Source organism: Poecilia reticulata, chromosome 3 (genome assembly GCF_904066995.2).
Source record: "Poecilia reticulata chromosome 3, P_reticulata-male-v2, whole genome shotgun sequence".
Taxonomy (NCBI): Eukaryota; Metazoa; Chordata; class Actinopteri; order Cyprinodontiformes; family Poeciliidae; genus Poecilia; species Poecilia reticulata.
In genome coordinates, this window is record NC_088832.1 from 26,522,417 (window position 1) to 26,536,400 (window position 13,984).

A 13,984-nucleotide genomic window follows, 5' to 3' on the forward strand; every position below is an offset into this window, starting at 1 on the left:
CTAACCCTCTAGATTTCCTGTGTTGTTATTGAACTGTTTTCATTAAAAAAAAAGTTAAATAACAACTTTTAACAAACTTTTAACAAATAACAACTATATACAGTTTTAAAATGAATAATGTTCAATAACAACAAAGGAATATTAGGTAATATTTTGGGTTCTTTTGCCTTGGAGCTCTCTCAGATGTCAGATCCTCATCTTCCTCAGCATCCCCCTCTATCTCTCTCCCTTCTTTGAGAAAAAAATTTATGTTTTTTTTTGTATGTAAACATATGTTTCATCTCTCAGTCCTTCCTTTCTTGACATGTACACTCATTCAACATAAATATTAGCTCCACAACTCTATCTCTCTATCATAGAGTTGTGGAGCACTTCAGCCTTTCAAAAAAAAAATGTTTTGGTTAGTGAAAGCTATAAACTCAAATGTAACAACAAAAACGAGCCTAAACTGCATCAGCTATGATTGTTAGGATGGGGGAAAAAATCAAGACTGACATACGCTGATCTTGATTACAAATGTTTATTAATTTATAGCCAGTGGTGGCATTTTGTCTGCTGGACAGATTTTTTTTTTTCTTATCTAAAGGAATATCTGCATCATGTCTGTAATTGCTTTTTATTCATTTATGTAAGGGTCGTGAATGCTCTGAAACTACTACAGTCAGTATTTCCTTTAAATTTGTAATAGTTTGGCAACAATATTAATTTCCTCACAGGCTTACTGAATAAATATTAACCATTTTCTGCTTCTTTAAACTTTTCAAGCAAGGCTTTTATTTTTCCCGAATCCTTGCCGGATGTAAGACGTCATCAGTGGTCATTTAAAGATGGCGCACTGCTTGGCTGCACGTTTAGGCGCCCAGGAGGAGCAGATTCGGCTTCTCACCGCTGAAATCTCCGCTCTTCGGGACGGACTAAACGGCGGGTCTAACCGCGCCGGGGTTGCTTCTGTAAGTCCGGAGCTCGAAAACCTGCGGGCGGAGAATGAGAAGCTCCGATACCGCTTGCTGCACCTCCGGAGGGGTCTGCAGGCTGAGCTGGAGATGGAGGAGGCGCTGGGAAGGAAACAAACAGAAGCACAGTGTGGCAAAACCCCGGAGAGGAATATCGTAAAACCACAACAAACTGACAGCCGAACTGATAACGGGGTAATAAAAAATACTGAAATGTTACAGTTGGATTAATTATTGGAAATGTAGAATAAAAAATGGATGAGTCGCAGTGATTAGTCATCGTGAGTGGAGCGGGCCTGAATAGGTCACACCACCCCACGTCCACAGACAGCTGTCCCACTCAGTTACTGTTTGTGTAGAATGTAGCGCTTAATGCCGTTGCTTCTGCCTTGTCCATCAGGAGCACCTGCTTTGTGAGTGAAACTATTGCAGGTGAATTAAAACCATGCAGTAATGGAGCCCCTAGTTTAAAAAAAAAAAAAAAAAAAAAACTTGACTTACAACTTAAGTTCAATTTTAGGCCACATTTCTAATCACTTCGAAAGTGCTGTAAATTGTTTTTAATAAATTAATCAAATTTGTTTTGTCACATACAAAAGAGTTTCTTTGTTTAAATCTCAGTCCATTTTTGGATACAAAGAATTACAACATCTTTATCTGTCAGTTTCCTGATCGAATAGCTGTTTAAAGCATACCCCACGTCCTGCCAATGACCATTGGAGATGGAAAATGCCAGAGGCATTCAAAAATGTGTTTCTTCAAAATGTGTAGATTCTCTTTTATATATATATATATATATATATATATATATATATATACAAAACTGATTTCTAACACAAACTAATGGATTCAGTTGAAAATGTAATTTCTCTCACCTTCAAACCTGAGGAAATGTATCCTCACCTTCACTTCTTTCAGAGTTGGCTATTGCTGCAGCGTTTACTTTAGATATTCTCCAATCTTGTTGTCTCGTTTAAGATTTACACATTCCTGGACCTTATTTATACAGCTCTTTGGTCAACTTCTACTTTGTTTTAGTTATAAATTATTTTTGCTTAATTTGTTTCAAAACCAATTTTGCTCTCCTCATTAGCAGGTGCCAATCCCAGACAAGAAACCCAGTGAGAAAAACAAGAAAAAGCAGGATAAAGGGCGAGTGGATGGAGGAACGAAGGAGGTAAATCTTACTGGATCATAAAGTTATTTTCTAACAGCAAGTTGTTTTATGTGAAATATACTTGATAGTTTATTAATTTTGCTTACTTGCAGGTGAATATTATTTAGTATTAGACAGATTATCTCTTTTTTCATCAATGCCTGTTGAGTTTAGAGAAAGACAAATGTGAGAATGCCCTTGATAAATCATGTCCACAGTCGAGGTGGGAGCCAATAACGGTACATGGTAACGTCACCACATCTGTAGGCCAATGGACCATTTACTGTAAAATCTAGAATAAAAAAAACTTCTTCCTTCCAATGGAATGAAGTTCAACCATGAAGACATTAGTTTTATCTTACCAAATTGTATATATATATAATTAATATCAGGCAGTTTTTTGACACTGATTGCAGTTTTTTCTTTTTCTCGCTTCCATTTTTTCCTTCTGAAGTTGAATCCATGGCCTCCGTATGTTACGGAGCGCCTCAGCCTCTACGAGGAGCTGAAGAAAGAGAGTGATGCCCTGCTGGCCAGGAAGGCTGCAGAAAGTAAACCCATTATTGTTGAGTTGACAGATGGGCAAAAAGTGCCAGGGAAGTCTTGGGTTACGACACCGTATCAGATAGCCTCTGACATCAGGTCATTTTTACTTTTTAAAAACAAAAATTTTAATATTGACATAAAGAAGGAAATCACTGACATAATTATGGATGCAGCTTTTCTGAAGGTGTTCTGTATTTTGTCTTTCAGCCAAGGCCTGGCCGACAGCGCAGTAATTTCTCTTGTTAACGGAGAGCTCTGGGATCTGGACAGACCTCTTGAGCAGGACTGCTCTCTTGAGATCTTGCGCTTTGATAATGAAGATGCTCAAGCTGTGAGTGCAAAAAAAAACAAACTTTATCCTGCAGCGAATCAATGAAATCTACCTTCAGTCCTTGTTTTTTTTTTAACTTTCTGCTTCACAATAATATGACAATATCCAAACCATTCTTTCAAATTTCATAAGAACAGATAACAGGAGAGATTCAATTGAAATTAAACGTATTTTCAATTAAGCAATACATTTACTGGTTGCTCTGATGTAAACAAGCCAATAAGATTGATGTAATTGTCCATTGTTTCTTTTTTTTTTCTTTTCAGAAAATTGAGGTCTATCCAAATCTGATTTTGTAAATAGTTTCCTGTATTTCAGGACTGTTTAATGAGTAGTTTATGCAGCAACAAATGCTATTTAAGAAGTAGACAAATAAAAGCTTTCATTTGTCAACTGGTCATAGGTTTAGCACTTAAATTATTTAAGTTTGCTTTCACATATTAAGCTACATCTAACAGATTTGAACATTGCTTTTAATGTTGAGGGGGGAAAAGAGATAAATGCCAACATTAAGGCCTTCCTATAATATAGGAAGGCCTCTCTTACCAAAGAAATTTAAAAAATTAAATCAATCCTATTGGAAAGGACAATTCAACAATAAAAAAAGTATAATGTTTTATAAAGAGAAACACTTTATCATCAAAGCTGCTTTATATGAAAGGAATCTGATGTGCAGGGATTACAACAGTTTATAGAATTTATTTGAATGACACACTGAGAGAAGTTCTTGTGAAGAGATGAAACCAAATAAGCAAATTAAGAGATTTAATAGTAATTAAGCTGTTTCTGTCTGAAACAAATTTGAGTGTTGCTGTAAAAGAGACGTTTACATACTGTTCCTACTCAGACTGATGACGATTATCTGTTTTTAGATATTTGCTTTAAATCTTTTTATAACTCTATATATCTTTTTATATCCTTTATAACTGGCGCTCCATGCATCTTCATTATACCTTTAGGTGTACTGGCACTCCAGCGCTCACATCCTGGGGGAAGCCATGGAGCGTTTCTACGGAGGCTGTTTGTGTTACGGCCCCCCGATAGAGAATGGCTTCTACTACGACATGTTCCTAGATGGACAGAAGTAAGCAAGTACTCTTTAACTATCTGCATTTTGCCAAGTTCACATTGAACTTGTAGAAAAATGAGACATTTAATGTATTTTTTTAAACTTAGTTGCCAATTGAAAAACGTCTGTGGCCCTATTATACGACCTGAGTCGTATAATAGGGATATAGACTGAAATGTCAGAACAGTACTGAACTTGAACTCTGGGTGAATGACCTGGATGTGTTTGGTGTTTCCAGGTCAGTGTCCAGCACAGAGTTTGGAGACTTGGAGGCTTTGTGCAAGAGTGTGGTGAAAGAGAAACAGCCTTTTGAGAGACTTGAAATCAGTAAAGAGACACTGCTAAAAATGTTTAAAGTAAGTAGTCAGGATGTTTCCTCCCTGCCTAGTTCAGGGAAAAATATGACTTGGATGATCTAGGCTACATGTATCAATTTAGGCATAAAAGCTTAGAATACCTTTAAAAAAAAATAAAAAATGTAGTGTTTCTCATCAAAAACCTTTTCTCTTTCCAGTACAACAAATTCAAGTGTCGCATTCTGAATGAGAAAGTTACCACCCCGACTACAACAGTCTACAGGCAAGTCCTTTTTTCCAAACTAGAAAAACAATTAGTCATTTTAAATCCACAAATTTATGCAGTCATTGACGACAACTGGTGAACATTTTCCAGATGTGGGCCCTTGATTGACTTATGCAGAGGCCCTCATGTCAGACACACAGGGAAGATCAAGGCAATGAAGATATACAAGGTGAGTGGAAATAGCAGAGTTAGTATAGAGTCGTTGTTGTTGTTGGGTTTTTTAAAAGACACAGAACCTGTTCATATGTTGTCATATTGCAGCCACATGTTTGGATTTTAGTGATATACCAACACAAAATAGACCATTATTTTGAAGTGAAAGCACTTTTCAGATCAATATTTCTTTTTTTTTTTTTTTTATCTCTGTCATCAGAACTCTTCCACCTACTGGGAGGGCCGCTCAGACATGGAGACTCTGCAGAGAATCTACGGGATTTCCTTCCCAGACTCAAAGATGCTGAAAGAGTGGGAACGCTTTCAAGAGGAGGCCAAGAATAGAGACCACAGAAAGATTGGCAAAGTGAGTCAGTACATGCAGACGCATTTTAGCCCTCTCAGCAGGTAGAGGCCTAAAATTAGAGACGATTCTCGCTCTGCAATTATACGACCAACATAATTGCTGATGCATCTTTTTCGCCTAGCAGTCTTTGTCATTGTTATATTTTTTGTTGCTGTGTTAAAAAACTTTAAACCACATCTCACAGAAAAATATTTACTGTAAGCCTTTTTCCTTTACCTCAGCTAGTTTACCGTTAGTCAGACAATACAGTTCCCTTCATATCCAAATCTGCTGCCTGTCATAAACCAGCTGAGGGCGCTGTGCTGCTTCATCCTGGCATATTTAGGACATCTGTGAATCGTCCAGTCACCCCATCTGGTTACGCTGCATGAAGGATGCAGACTGCAGCTCCTCAGTCAGCACGTTAATATAACAGTCCCACATTAAACGTGAGTTTCAACATAATGTGAAAAGCTTCCATGTTGGGTTAAAGATTTTGCTCAGTGCCACATTTCTCAGCTTTTATTTAGGGCAATGCATCACAGCAACTCAAAAAGCCTCCAGCTGGCTGCCTGTTTTATAAAAACGTAGCAGGTTAGAGTAACTTAGGTTTGTGACATTTAAGTTACTCTATCAGACGTATTATAACCGAAATGTTCATCTAAAGGAGGTTTTTTTTCTTTCATATCCATTGAATGATCTCTAACAGAAGAAGCAGGGAGATTTGTGTTTACTTTGGATTAGTCAGAAAACCACCAAAGAAATCCCTACTTTTGGTCTGATGAGGTCTTTACTGTCATGGAACCGACCTGCATTTCTCCTCAGGCAGTTCTGGGACCTCCTGCTGAAGGGAGAGTCGCCTTTCCAGCTCCGTCAGCAGTTTTGTCGGCCTGAGTTCACTCACGGACTGCAGCTGTCGGTTCTGGCCCAAACAGTGGGAGATCATGGTGGTTCCTTATGTTGGATTCAAAATTGGCTTTATTATTAAATAAAGTGACTAAGTGATGCTGGACTGCTGGAGTGCAGGAAGTCAAAAAAGGGAGAAACATAGTGAAGAATAAGATTTGAGCAAAGCATTGTGTTTGATCAGTTTCTTGTTGATTTTTTTTTTATTTTATTTTTTTCTGTCAGAACCCAGATTATCTCTCATCATAATGAATTAGATTGCTGTCAGCTTTCCAAAACTTTCCAAAAAATTTATTGAGATTTTGAAACATCACCTGCATGAAATGGTTATTTTGGCCGAACCTAAGAGTCCAGGAAGAGTCTGTTAGGGACTTGTACTTGTGCTCAACATTCATGTACTAGTGGACTATTAGAAGCCAAGCTGAGTTTCTTCTTTTCATATTAATATTTAAGAACCTGTTATACCCTTGGTGCCAAAATGCAATCTGACACTCTGTTGAAATACGTGGAAGTGGTGTAAGGTGTCACCATCTGGGAGCCTCATTTATCAAATCAGAGGACCTTGTCATCGTTAACACTGTGCTCGATTTGTTCCCTCTCGCTTCAACAAGAATGGCTGACCCTGGTCTCCAGCTGGGAGGTCACCTTGATGTGTGATGATTGGATTGGCTCCCTGCTGCGTATGAAAGAGTTTCTCATTGGCTTAGACCCACAGATGAGAAGTTATTAAAAAGTAATTTCCTTTGTCTCCCTCACAGGATCAGGAGCTGTTCTTCTTCCACGATCTCAGCCCCGGCAGCTGCTTCTTCATGCCACGCGGCGCCTACATCTACAACACGCTCACAGAGTTCATCAGGGTACGACGGGTTTAATTGGCAACTTTGGTTGCTTCTTTCAAAACAGTCGTTGCCTTTCAAAGCTCTCGGAGTCCCCTTTGAGGTTGCTCTTTTCACATCCTCAGACTCATTTAGTTTACATGAACGTTTTTTTTTTTTTTTTTATTCTCTCTGCTTCTGCTGTAGGCAGCACTTATCATTTTAAAACTGAAGCACCGCAGGGGTGCTGTAACACAGAAACATGCCGTCTGAGTTCAGGAGATTCAGGCTATACTTAACATTTGCAGTGGGCTGGAGGTGATTGCCACTTCACTACAATACAGACCACTTTGCCAGCAGCAAACTGAATATTTGTGGTCAGTTTTATAAGTTTAAATTCGCCCCTGGAGGCAGGAAAGTCTTCACACCAACTTGATTGCTGCAGATTGTCTCAGCTGTGATGAAAGCTTTGCAAAGTGTTTTATTTATTCATTTATTTTCATCTATTCAGTGAGTGGCAAGCTGGAATTAAAGCTGTGCCTTGCAGAGTATTCATTCCTTTTTTGTTTAACATTTTGTCATATTAGACCAAAAGGTCTTAATGTATTTAATTGAAAATAAACATAAAGTAGTGCATAATTGTGAAGTGGAAGGAAAAGAATACATGCTATTCATTTTTTATTTTAGTAAGAAATTAAAGTCTAAAGTACAAAACCCTTTTTTTTAGTTTGCAATCATACAAAGGCAGCTGGTTGAGCAACATTTTATTTAGGGGTATTTGAGTGAATTTGGTTGAATAAAACTCCAAACTTTTCACATTTCTATTTGTAAAAAAAAAGCCTTATTTTTATTTCACAAGTATTCACTACTTTGTTGGTTTATTAGCCTTATTTCTAGCAAACGCATCCATGAGGTTTATGTTTTGTAGAGTGTGAAAAATGTGGATAGGTTTAAGGAGTGTGAATTGTTTTTCAAGGCTGTGTAAATATGTTCCAGTGAGTTGAATTGTCGCAGAAACGCAAAGGTATCTTCTGTCTGCAGCAGAACATCTAACTTTGTACTTGAAACTTTGGTCTCCAGAGCAACTTTAGTGGACTTTATTGGCTCTGTAGGGATCTCTGACGTCTTTGCAAAGTTGAGTTGACATCTCCCGGGCTTTCACAGCAGGCTGCACACACCCACAGGCTCGGCCATGCCAGAGTGCCGCACATAGGCTCCACAGAATCGGTGCAAGATCATTATCACATCACCCGAGCCAGTTCTCACTCTGAATCTATGTATTTCGCATTTCCCTTAAATACATGTTTTCAGAACATTTAGTCAAAACTCTTAAGGAAATGAAGCTCATACACTTAATGGCAGCCGTTTGTGGAATAATATGCTCTTTTCCTGCTAAAAATAATTATTCAGAAAAAGCTGACTCAGTGTGCTTTCTCTCGCTACCTCCTTTATGTTTTTCACAGTTTCACATGTTCACAGAAATCTTTTCCACCGGCCTTCAACTGTTGGCTACAAAACGGATCTACAGGCTGTTACAGGTTTTTCTTCGGGCGAAAAAAATGGATAAACAAAACGGATGAGACGCTGTTTTTGTTGCAGTGACTCAGGGGTTTTGAGCCAAAAGTCGTGGCTCATTTCCTCTCGGTGAAGTACCTGTGCAGTCCATCTGGAACGTTTAGCCTTATGTGGTTTTCTTGTTTATCCAGGACGAATACTGGAGAAGAGGCTTTCAGGAAGTCGCTTCCCCCAACATCTACAACAGCAAGCTGTGGGAGACATCTGGCCACTGGCAGCACTACAGTGAAAACATGTTTTCATTCCCTGTGGAAGATGACATCTTTGCATTGAAGCCAATGAACTGCCCCGGCCACTGGTAAATTTAGAGCGTCTCCCGGCGGTTTGCGCATGAAAACCTTCCACACCGAGCAGAGGTTTGTTGCACAGTTTGATTTGCTTCTCTCTGGTTTGTCTGCCACAGCTTGATGTTCAGCCACAGGCCTCGCTCGTGGCGAGAGCTTCCTTTGAGGCTGGCAGATTTCGGGGTGCTGCACAGGAACGAGCTGTCCGGAACGCTGACGGGTCTGACCCGAGTGCGGCGCTTCCAGCAGGATGATGCTCACATTTTCTGCGTGATGGATCAGGTCAGATCTGCAATCCAACCTTCAGGTTTTTTTGTGTGCAACAGAATAAATCATGAACTGGGATAATCAAAAAAGTTTGGAAAATATCAATCCTCTAAACTAAAAATAATCTCTCCATTATGCTATGAACGGGGACATTAGCCCTCCTTTTGTAACTATTATATTTTATCATTGAGAAATGCAGGTTGAACCTTCAGTTCTGACATTTATTCTAAATAAACTGGGTATTAGTTTTAATATTAGATTTCTGAACATCTCTTACAAACAATGCAATCATATTTTAATGCCAAAATACTCGCATAATCAATCATAAGTGTTCTAATATATTTCGATGTATATCATTATTTATTAATCTATAATTAGTTAGAATCAGATATTTATGTAAACAAAATATTTTCAATGTCAACATGTATTAGAATGTTGTTCATCTTAAGCAAAAAGAAGGAAAAGCAAAAACAGGAAACGCAATGCAATTTATAGTTTGTGAAACGTTATTGCACCAAATTTAAAGACACTAGTATATTTACACTCTGGCTTGTCATCACTATAGTAACTATATTTGAAAATTAAAATTAAACATACTTATTAAAAATTTGCTCTTGTCGAGCAACTATATAACAAGTAATATATATTTTGTTAGTAGAATCACATTCAATACATTAGAATATGCATTCAACTGAGGCTCGTCTGTGAGGTCAAAGTACCTTTGGAAAAGGAGAACCTTTAGGCAGGTTTTAAACTTACCTTTTACTAATCCATATTTGTATAATAGTAGTTTTTTAGTAGTCAATGTGTTTTATTAGCTGAAAGCAGAAAGTAATTATAATTAATAAATGGTTACATGTCTTGCTCATTTTGATCATGGTTTCTGAAAGACTGCTCAATTTATCACTAATATTTAAACCATTTTTTAAAATACGTTCTTGAGGATCAGAGCCAACTGGCAGGGACAGCCATATGAAATGCTAACTTATTAATGGAAAATTGAGTGGAAGGAAAAATGTTTGGTAGGGTTTTAGTTTTTTGATGTTGGTCAGATAAATTCACTGTGCCATGAGCGTCTCCTTTTTTCTTTTTCTTTTTTTTATGCAGATTGAGTCAGAGATGAAGGGTTGTCTGGACTTCCTCCGCTGTGTTTACGACGTGTTTGGATTCTCCTTCCAGCTTTATCTGTCAACCCGTCCAGAAAAATATCTGGGTGACATAGCCTTGTGGAACCAGGCTGAGAAGGTAAACTGTGGTGTGCATCGTGATTACGCATTGAAATACATAAAAAAAGAGTGAACTGATCTAATTTTTGTCTTCTTTGCTGCAATGAATTTAGTTAATTTCTCCTTCTGAGAACACTGTCACCTATGTGATCATCTAATAGTATCACATCTGTGAGTCATGTCAAATTCCTTGAATTTCTGTAGGCCGTGTTTTCAGCAAGTCATTACTCATATGTTTTATTTGGATTACAAATGTACAGTTTTGTTATATAATTTGCAGGACAGACTGAACGTCCAGTTGTGTTCCTGCTGGTTGCTTTTACTGATGATCTCTGCAACGCATGCTTCATGTTTGACAGCAACTCGAAAACAGCCTGAATGAGTTTGGGGAGCCATGGAAACTCAACCCTGGAGACGGGGCTTTTTATGGACCCAAGGTCGGGCAGTATTTTCTCATAACCTCCCGGCAAACACGAGATCGGCTCGACTCTGAGGGTCTGCCATTCTTTTTCTACCGTTGCAGATTGACATTAAGATCAAAGACGCAATTGGACGCTACCACCAGTGTGCCACCATTCAGCTGGACTTCCAGCTGCCTATTCGCTTCAATCTGACCTTTGTGGGGTGAGTCAGCTAATCAGAATGCTGCCACGCTGCGGAGTCTGGGTTCTGTGTTGCACCAAAGCCAAGCAAACAAGACATGTATGTGAATTTGAGCTTTTCAAAATGAAGGAATTTTAATAAACATTTGAGAAGAAAAAGATGCAGATCTTCTACAGCAGCAGCTCTTTGAACTCTTAAGTATTTATAGATTTTGAATTAATTTATTCATTCTAACTTTGCATGATGCTAATAAGCTACTTTAAAGTGTCCTGAAGACTGTAAAATGTCAAATTGGTGTGTTTGTATTATTCACATCTATCTAAATGAAAATAAATAAAATGTGGGACTGTCACAATCCAAGAAAAAAAAAAGTCAGATGGATCATAAAACTTCCAGAAGAGTTTATGAAGCTGAATATGCACATTATAATTGCAGTAAAAATTGTATTCACACTTTTTTTCTTTTCATCTTTCCACCTCACTTTCTGTTGTTTTTCTGTGATAACAGAAAGGATGGGGATGACAAAGCGCGGCCAGTCATCATCCACCGTGCCATCTTGGGCTCGGTGGAAAGGATGATTGCCATTCTCACGGAGAACTATGTAGGGAAATGGTGAGCAGAATCCCTGTTGCTCAAACCCTTAAATCACAATCCATAATGTCAAATGTATATGCATGATGAATTAGATGTTTTCCTCTTAATGTGGGTGGTTTTATGTTCCAGTCCTATTGTACGCTGGCTTTTAATTGCATGCCTTTGTGTTGGACAGCAGCACAATCCTCTCACTCTCATCATTCCCACTACAGTGATTTCAGCCTTTTAACTTTCGCTTTTTGAGGAGGTTGGATTGACTGGCGTGCTTGTTAGCTTCACGCCACATGAGGATCATCACGACCCATCTGCTTCTCTTCAACAGGCCTCTGTGGCTCTCTCCTCGACAGGTGATGTTGGTGCCCGTCAACCCCTCCTGTGAGGATTACGCCAACAAGGTGCCTGTTCTATTTCCCAAAATAGACAGCGCTGTGTCACTGAAAGGTGTCATATGTTTGTACAGCATGCTGCTGATTACATTAAGTGGTATTTTTCTCTGTCAGGTGTGCAAGCAGTTCACAGAAGCCGGTTTCATGGCAGACGCTGATCTGGACTCTGGCTGCCTCCTGAACAAGAAAATCCGAAACGCTCAGTTGGCTCAATATAATTTCATCCTGGGTGAGGAAATGTGATGTCAAATTAAATTTATTAGTGAAGAGGATGTAAGGTGTGACACATTTAATCAGTTTTATATTTCAGTTTCATATTTATAGAGCAGCAGTTCTCTAATTTGATTAGTTGGGAAGGTTGTTCCTTCCGTCTTGGAGAACTAACAATATTTTATAGATTTAGATTTGAAGTTAGAGGACAGTATGGGTAATAATTTATGCTAACATCAGGTGAATTTAAATTGGTTTATGCTACATTTTAATCTAAGCAGAAGATGAAATCTCACTTTTAGCATCTGGCAACCCCATCCTTCCAATGTGATCACTTTTTCAAAAGATACGTAGAAAAATGAAAAATATACAATCTGATAAGACATTTTACGGTTTGTTTTAGGGCTGAAGCGATTAATCGGATAAATCGTGATGAATCAAGAATTGAAATAACTCAACTAATTTGGTAATTGATTAATCATTAGCTGGAGTATACAGATTCAGAACAAATTAATCAGAGCAGTAATTAAGCCAAAATTGTATAAATAGATATGCATTTTGCATTTAAGATTTAAAAAATATTTTTTCTCCTATCAAGCACTTTTTGCTATAAATTCATTGATTGGGTAATTCAAAAAATCAACGGATTAGCCCTACGCTGAACTGATGTGAAGAAAAAAGGGCTCTTCACATGTTGATGTTAGAAGTTATTTGTATCTGCAGATGCATCCTTTGAGGCTTTGTTGTTGCATTTTAAGCAATCAAATATTTTCTTATTTAAAGAATTGTTTATTTTGTATTTCTAGTTTTGCGTAAAAAAGGCTCAAATAAAAAATCTGCAGAATGTTCCAATTTTTTTTATCCAACTAATCATCAGAATAAATGTTAGATTAATCAACAACTAAAATAATCGTTAGTTGCTTGCAGCCCTAGTTTGTTTCACTGCACAGCTGCTTAGGAAAGAACCACGAGATGTTGAGTGAGTCAAAATAAACGCCCCTAATTACAGTCACAGTTCAAGCCGAATGGTCGCTCAAGCTGGCCAACCACCCACAGTTGTTGAAGCCACTGATACAAAGCCGGGACTGTGTTAGGGTAGCTGTGCTCGTGGTGTCATGTCAAGCTGTTGTCGTCTCGTGTCTTGGCAGTTGTCGGGGAGAAAGAGAAGATGACTAACAGCGTAAATGTGCGCACGAGAGACAACAAGGTCCACGGAGAACTGCCGGTGTCCGAGGTGATGGCTCGCCTGACCCTGCTCAAACAGTCCCGCTGTCGAAACGCAGAAGAAGAATTTTGATGAAGATGGGCAAAGCAAAGCAAATTCTGTCCTTAAGTTACCTCATGTGCAGCAGTTAGAGGTGCTGAGAATAGGCAGATGATGGCATGTGTGTAGAAGGTTTTTGGAAAGTCATAAATGTGAAATGGACACAAATGGATCGTAATCTTGTGTAAGTGCATTTTAATGAATGGGGCTGTAGAAAAAAAGCAAGTGTCCATGTGATTGTCAGTGAACTCTGGAGGGGAAAATCTGGGTTTTGGGTCTGAATATCAAATGATTTTCTGGCAGTCTAAATCAATTAGAAGGAAACTGAACTGAACTGAGAGAGAGCGATCGCTATGATCATTAAAATGATGTAAAATTGACACCTATTCTCACAAAGATCTGCCCTCATGGGGAGAAAAAAGATCTGAAATAAAAGGGAAAAAATCTGCAAAATGTCTTGTCTCTTCACTTGTCATTCGGTCTTCCAGGCATTTTCTATATTATTTCGCAGTAATTGTTAATAGTATTCTGTGTGATGTGAAAGACCATAATTACATTACATGTTAATGTGTAAGGAACAGACCAGTGTCAGACTGTAAAATATATTTTTCTTTTAGTTGTTACACATGGTTGTGCTACTGTCTAAATGAAAGGAACCCAATAGTGAGATTTACCATTTAACTGCATAAATTGCATTTAACTCTTTCTATTGTTTAAA

The 13,984-nt window shown here is 38.2% G+C and overlaps 1 protein-coding gene across 2 annotated transcripts; it reads left to right on the forward strand.

Moving 5' to 3' along the window:
- The first annotated feature begins 804 nt into the window (after positions 1-804).
- On the forward strand, positions 805-13,719 carry tars3 (threonyl-tRNA synthetase 3). 2 transcript variants are annotated; one of them, XM_081605376.1, is made up of 19 exons: positions 805-1,148; positions 2,050-2,130; positions 2,564-2,751; positions 2,863-2,986; positions 3,946-4,070; positions 4,294-4,411; positions 4,570-4,634; positions 4,728-4,806; positions 5,011-5,157; positions 6,801-6,899; positions 8,564-8,730; positions 8,836-8,998; positions 10,091-10,228; positions 10,569-10,646; positions 10,733-10,833; positions 11,320-11,424; positions 11,729-11,801; positions 11,907-12,021; positions 13,151-13,719. In XM_081605376.1, the coding sequence occupies exons 1-19, from the start codon at positions 828-830 to the stop codon at positions 13,297-13,299; spliced, it is 2,436 nt and encodes an 811-aa protein (XP_081461502.1). In that variant the 5' UTR covers positions 805-827; the 3' UTR covers positions 13,300-13,719. The 2 variants fall into 2 exon arrangements, with proteins under 2 accessions (XP_081461502.1, XP_081461501.1); XM_081605375.1 differs by having other exon boundaries at positions 806-1,148; positions 2,047-2,130.
- Positions 13,720-13,984: the final 265 nt, after the last annotated feature.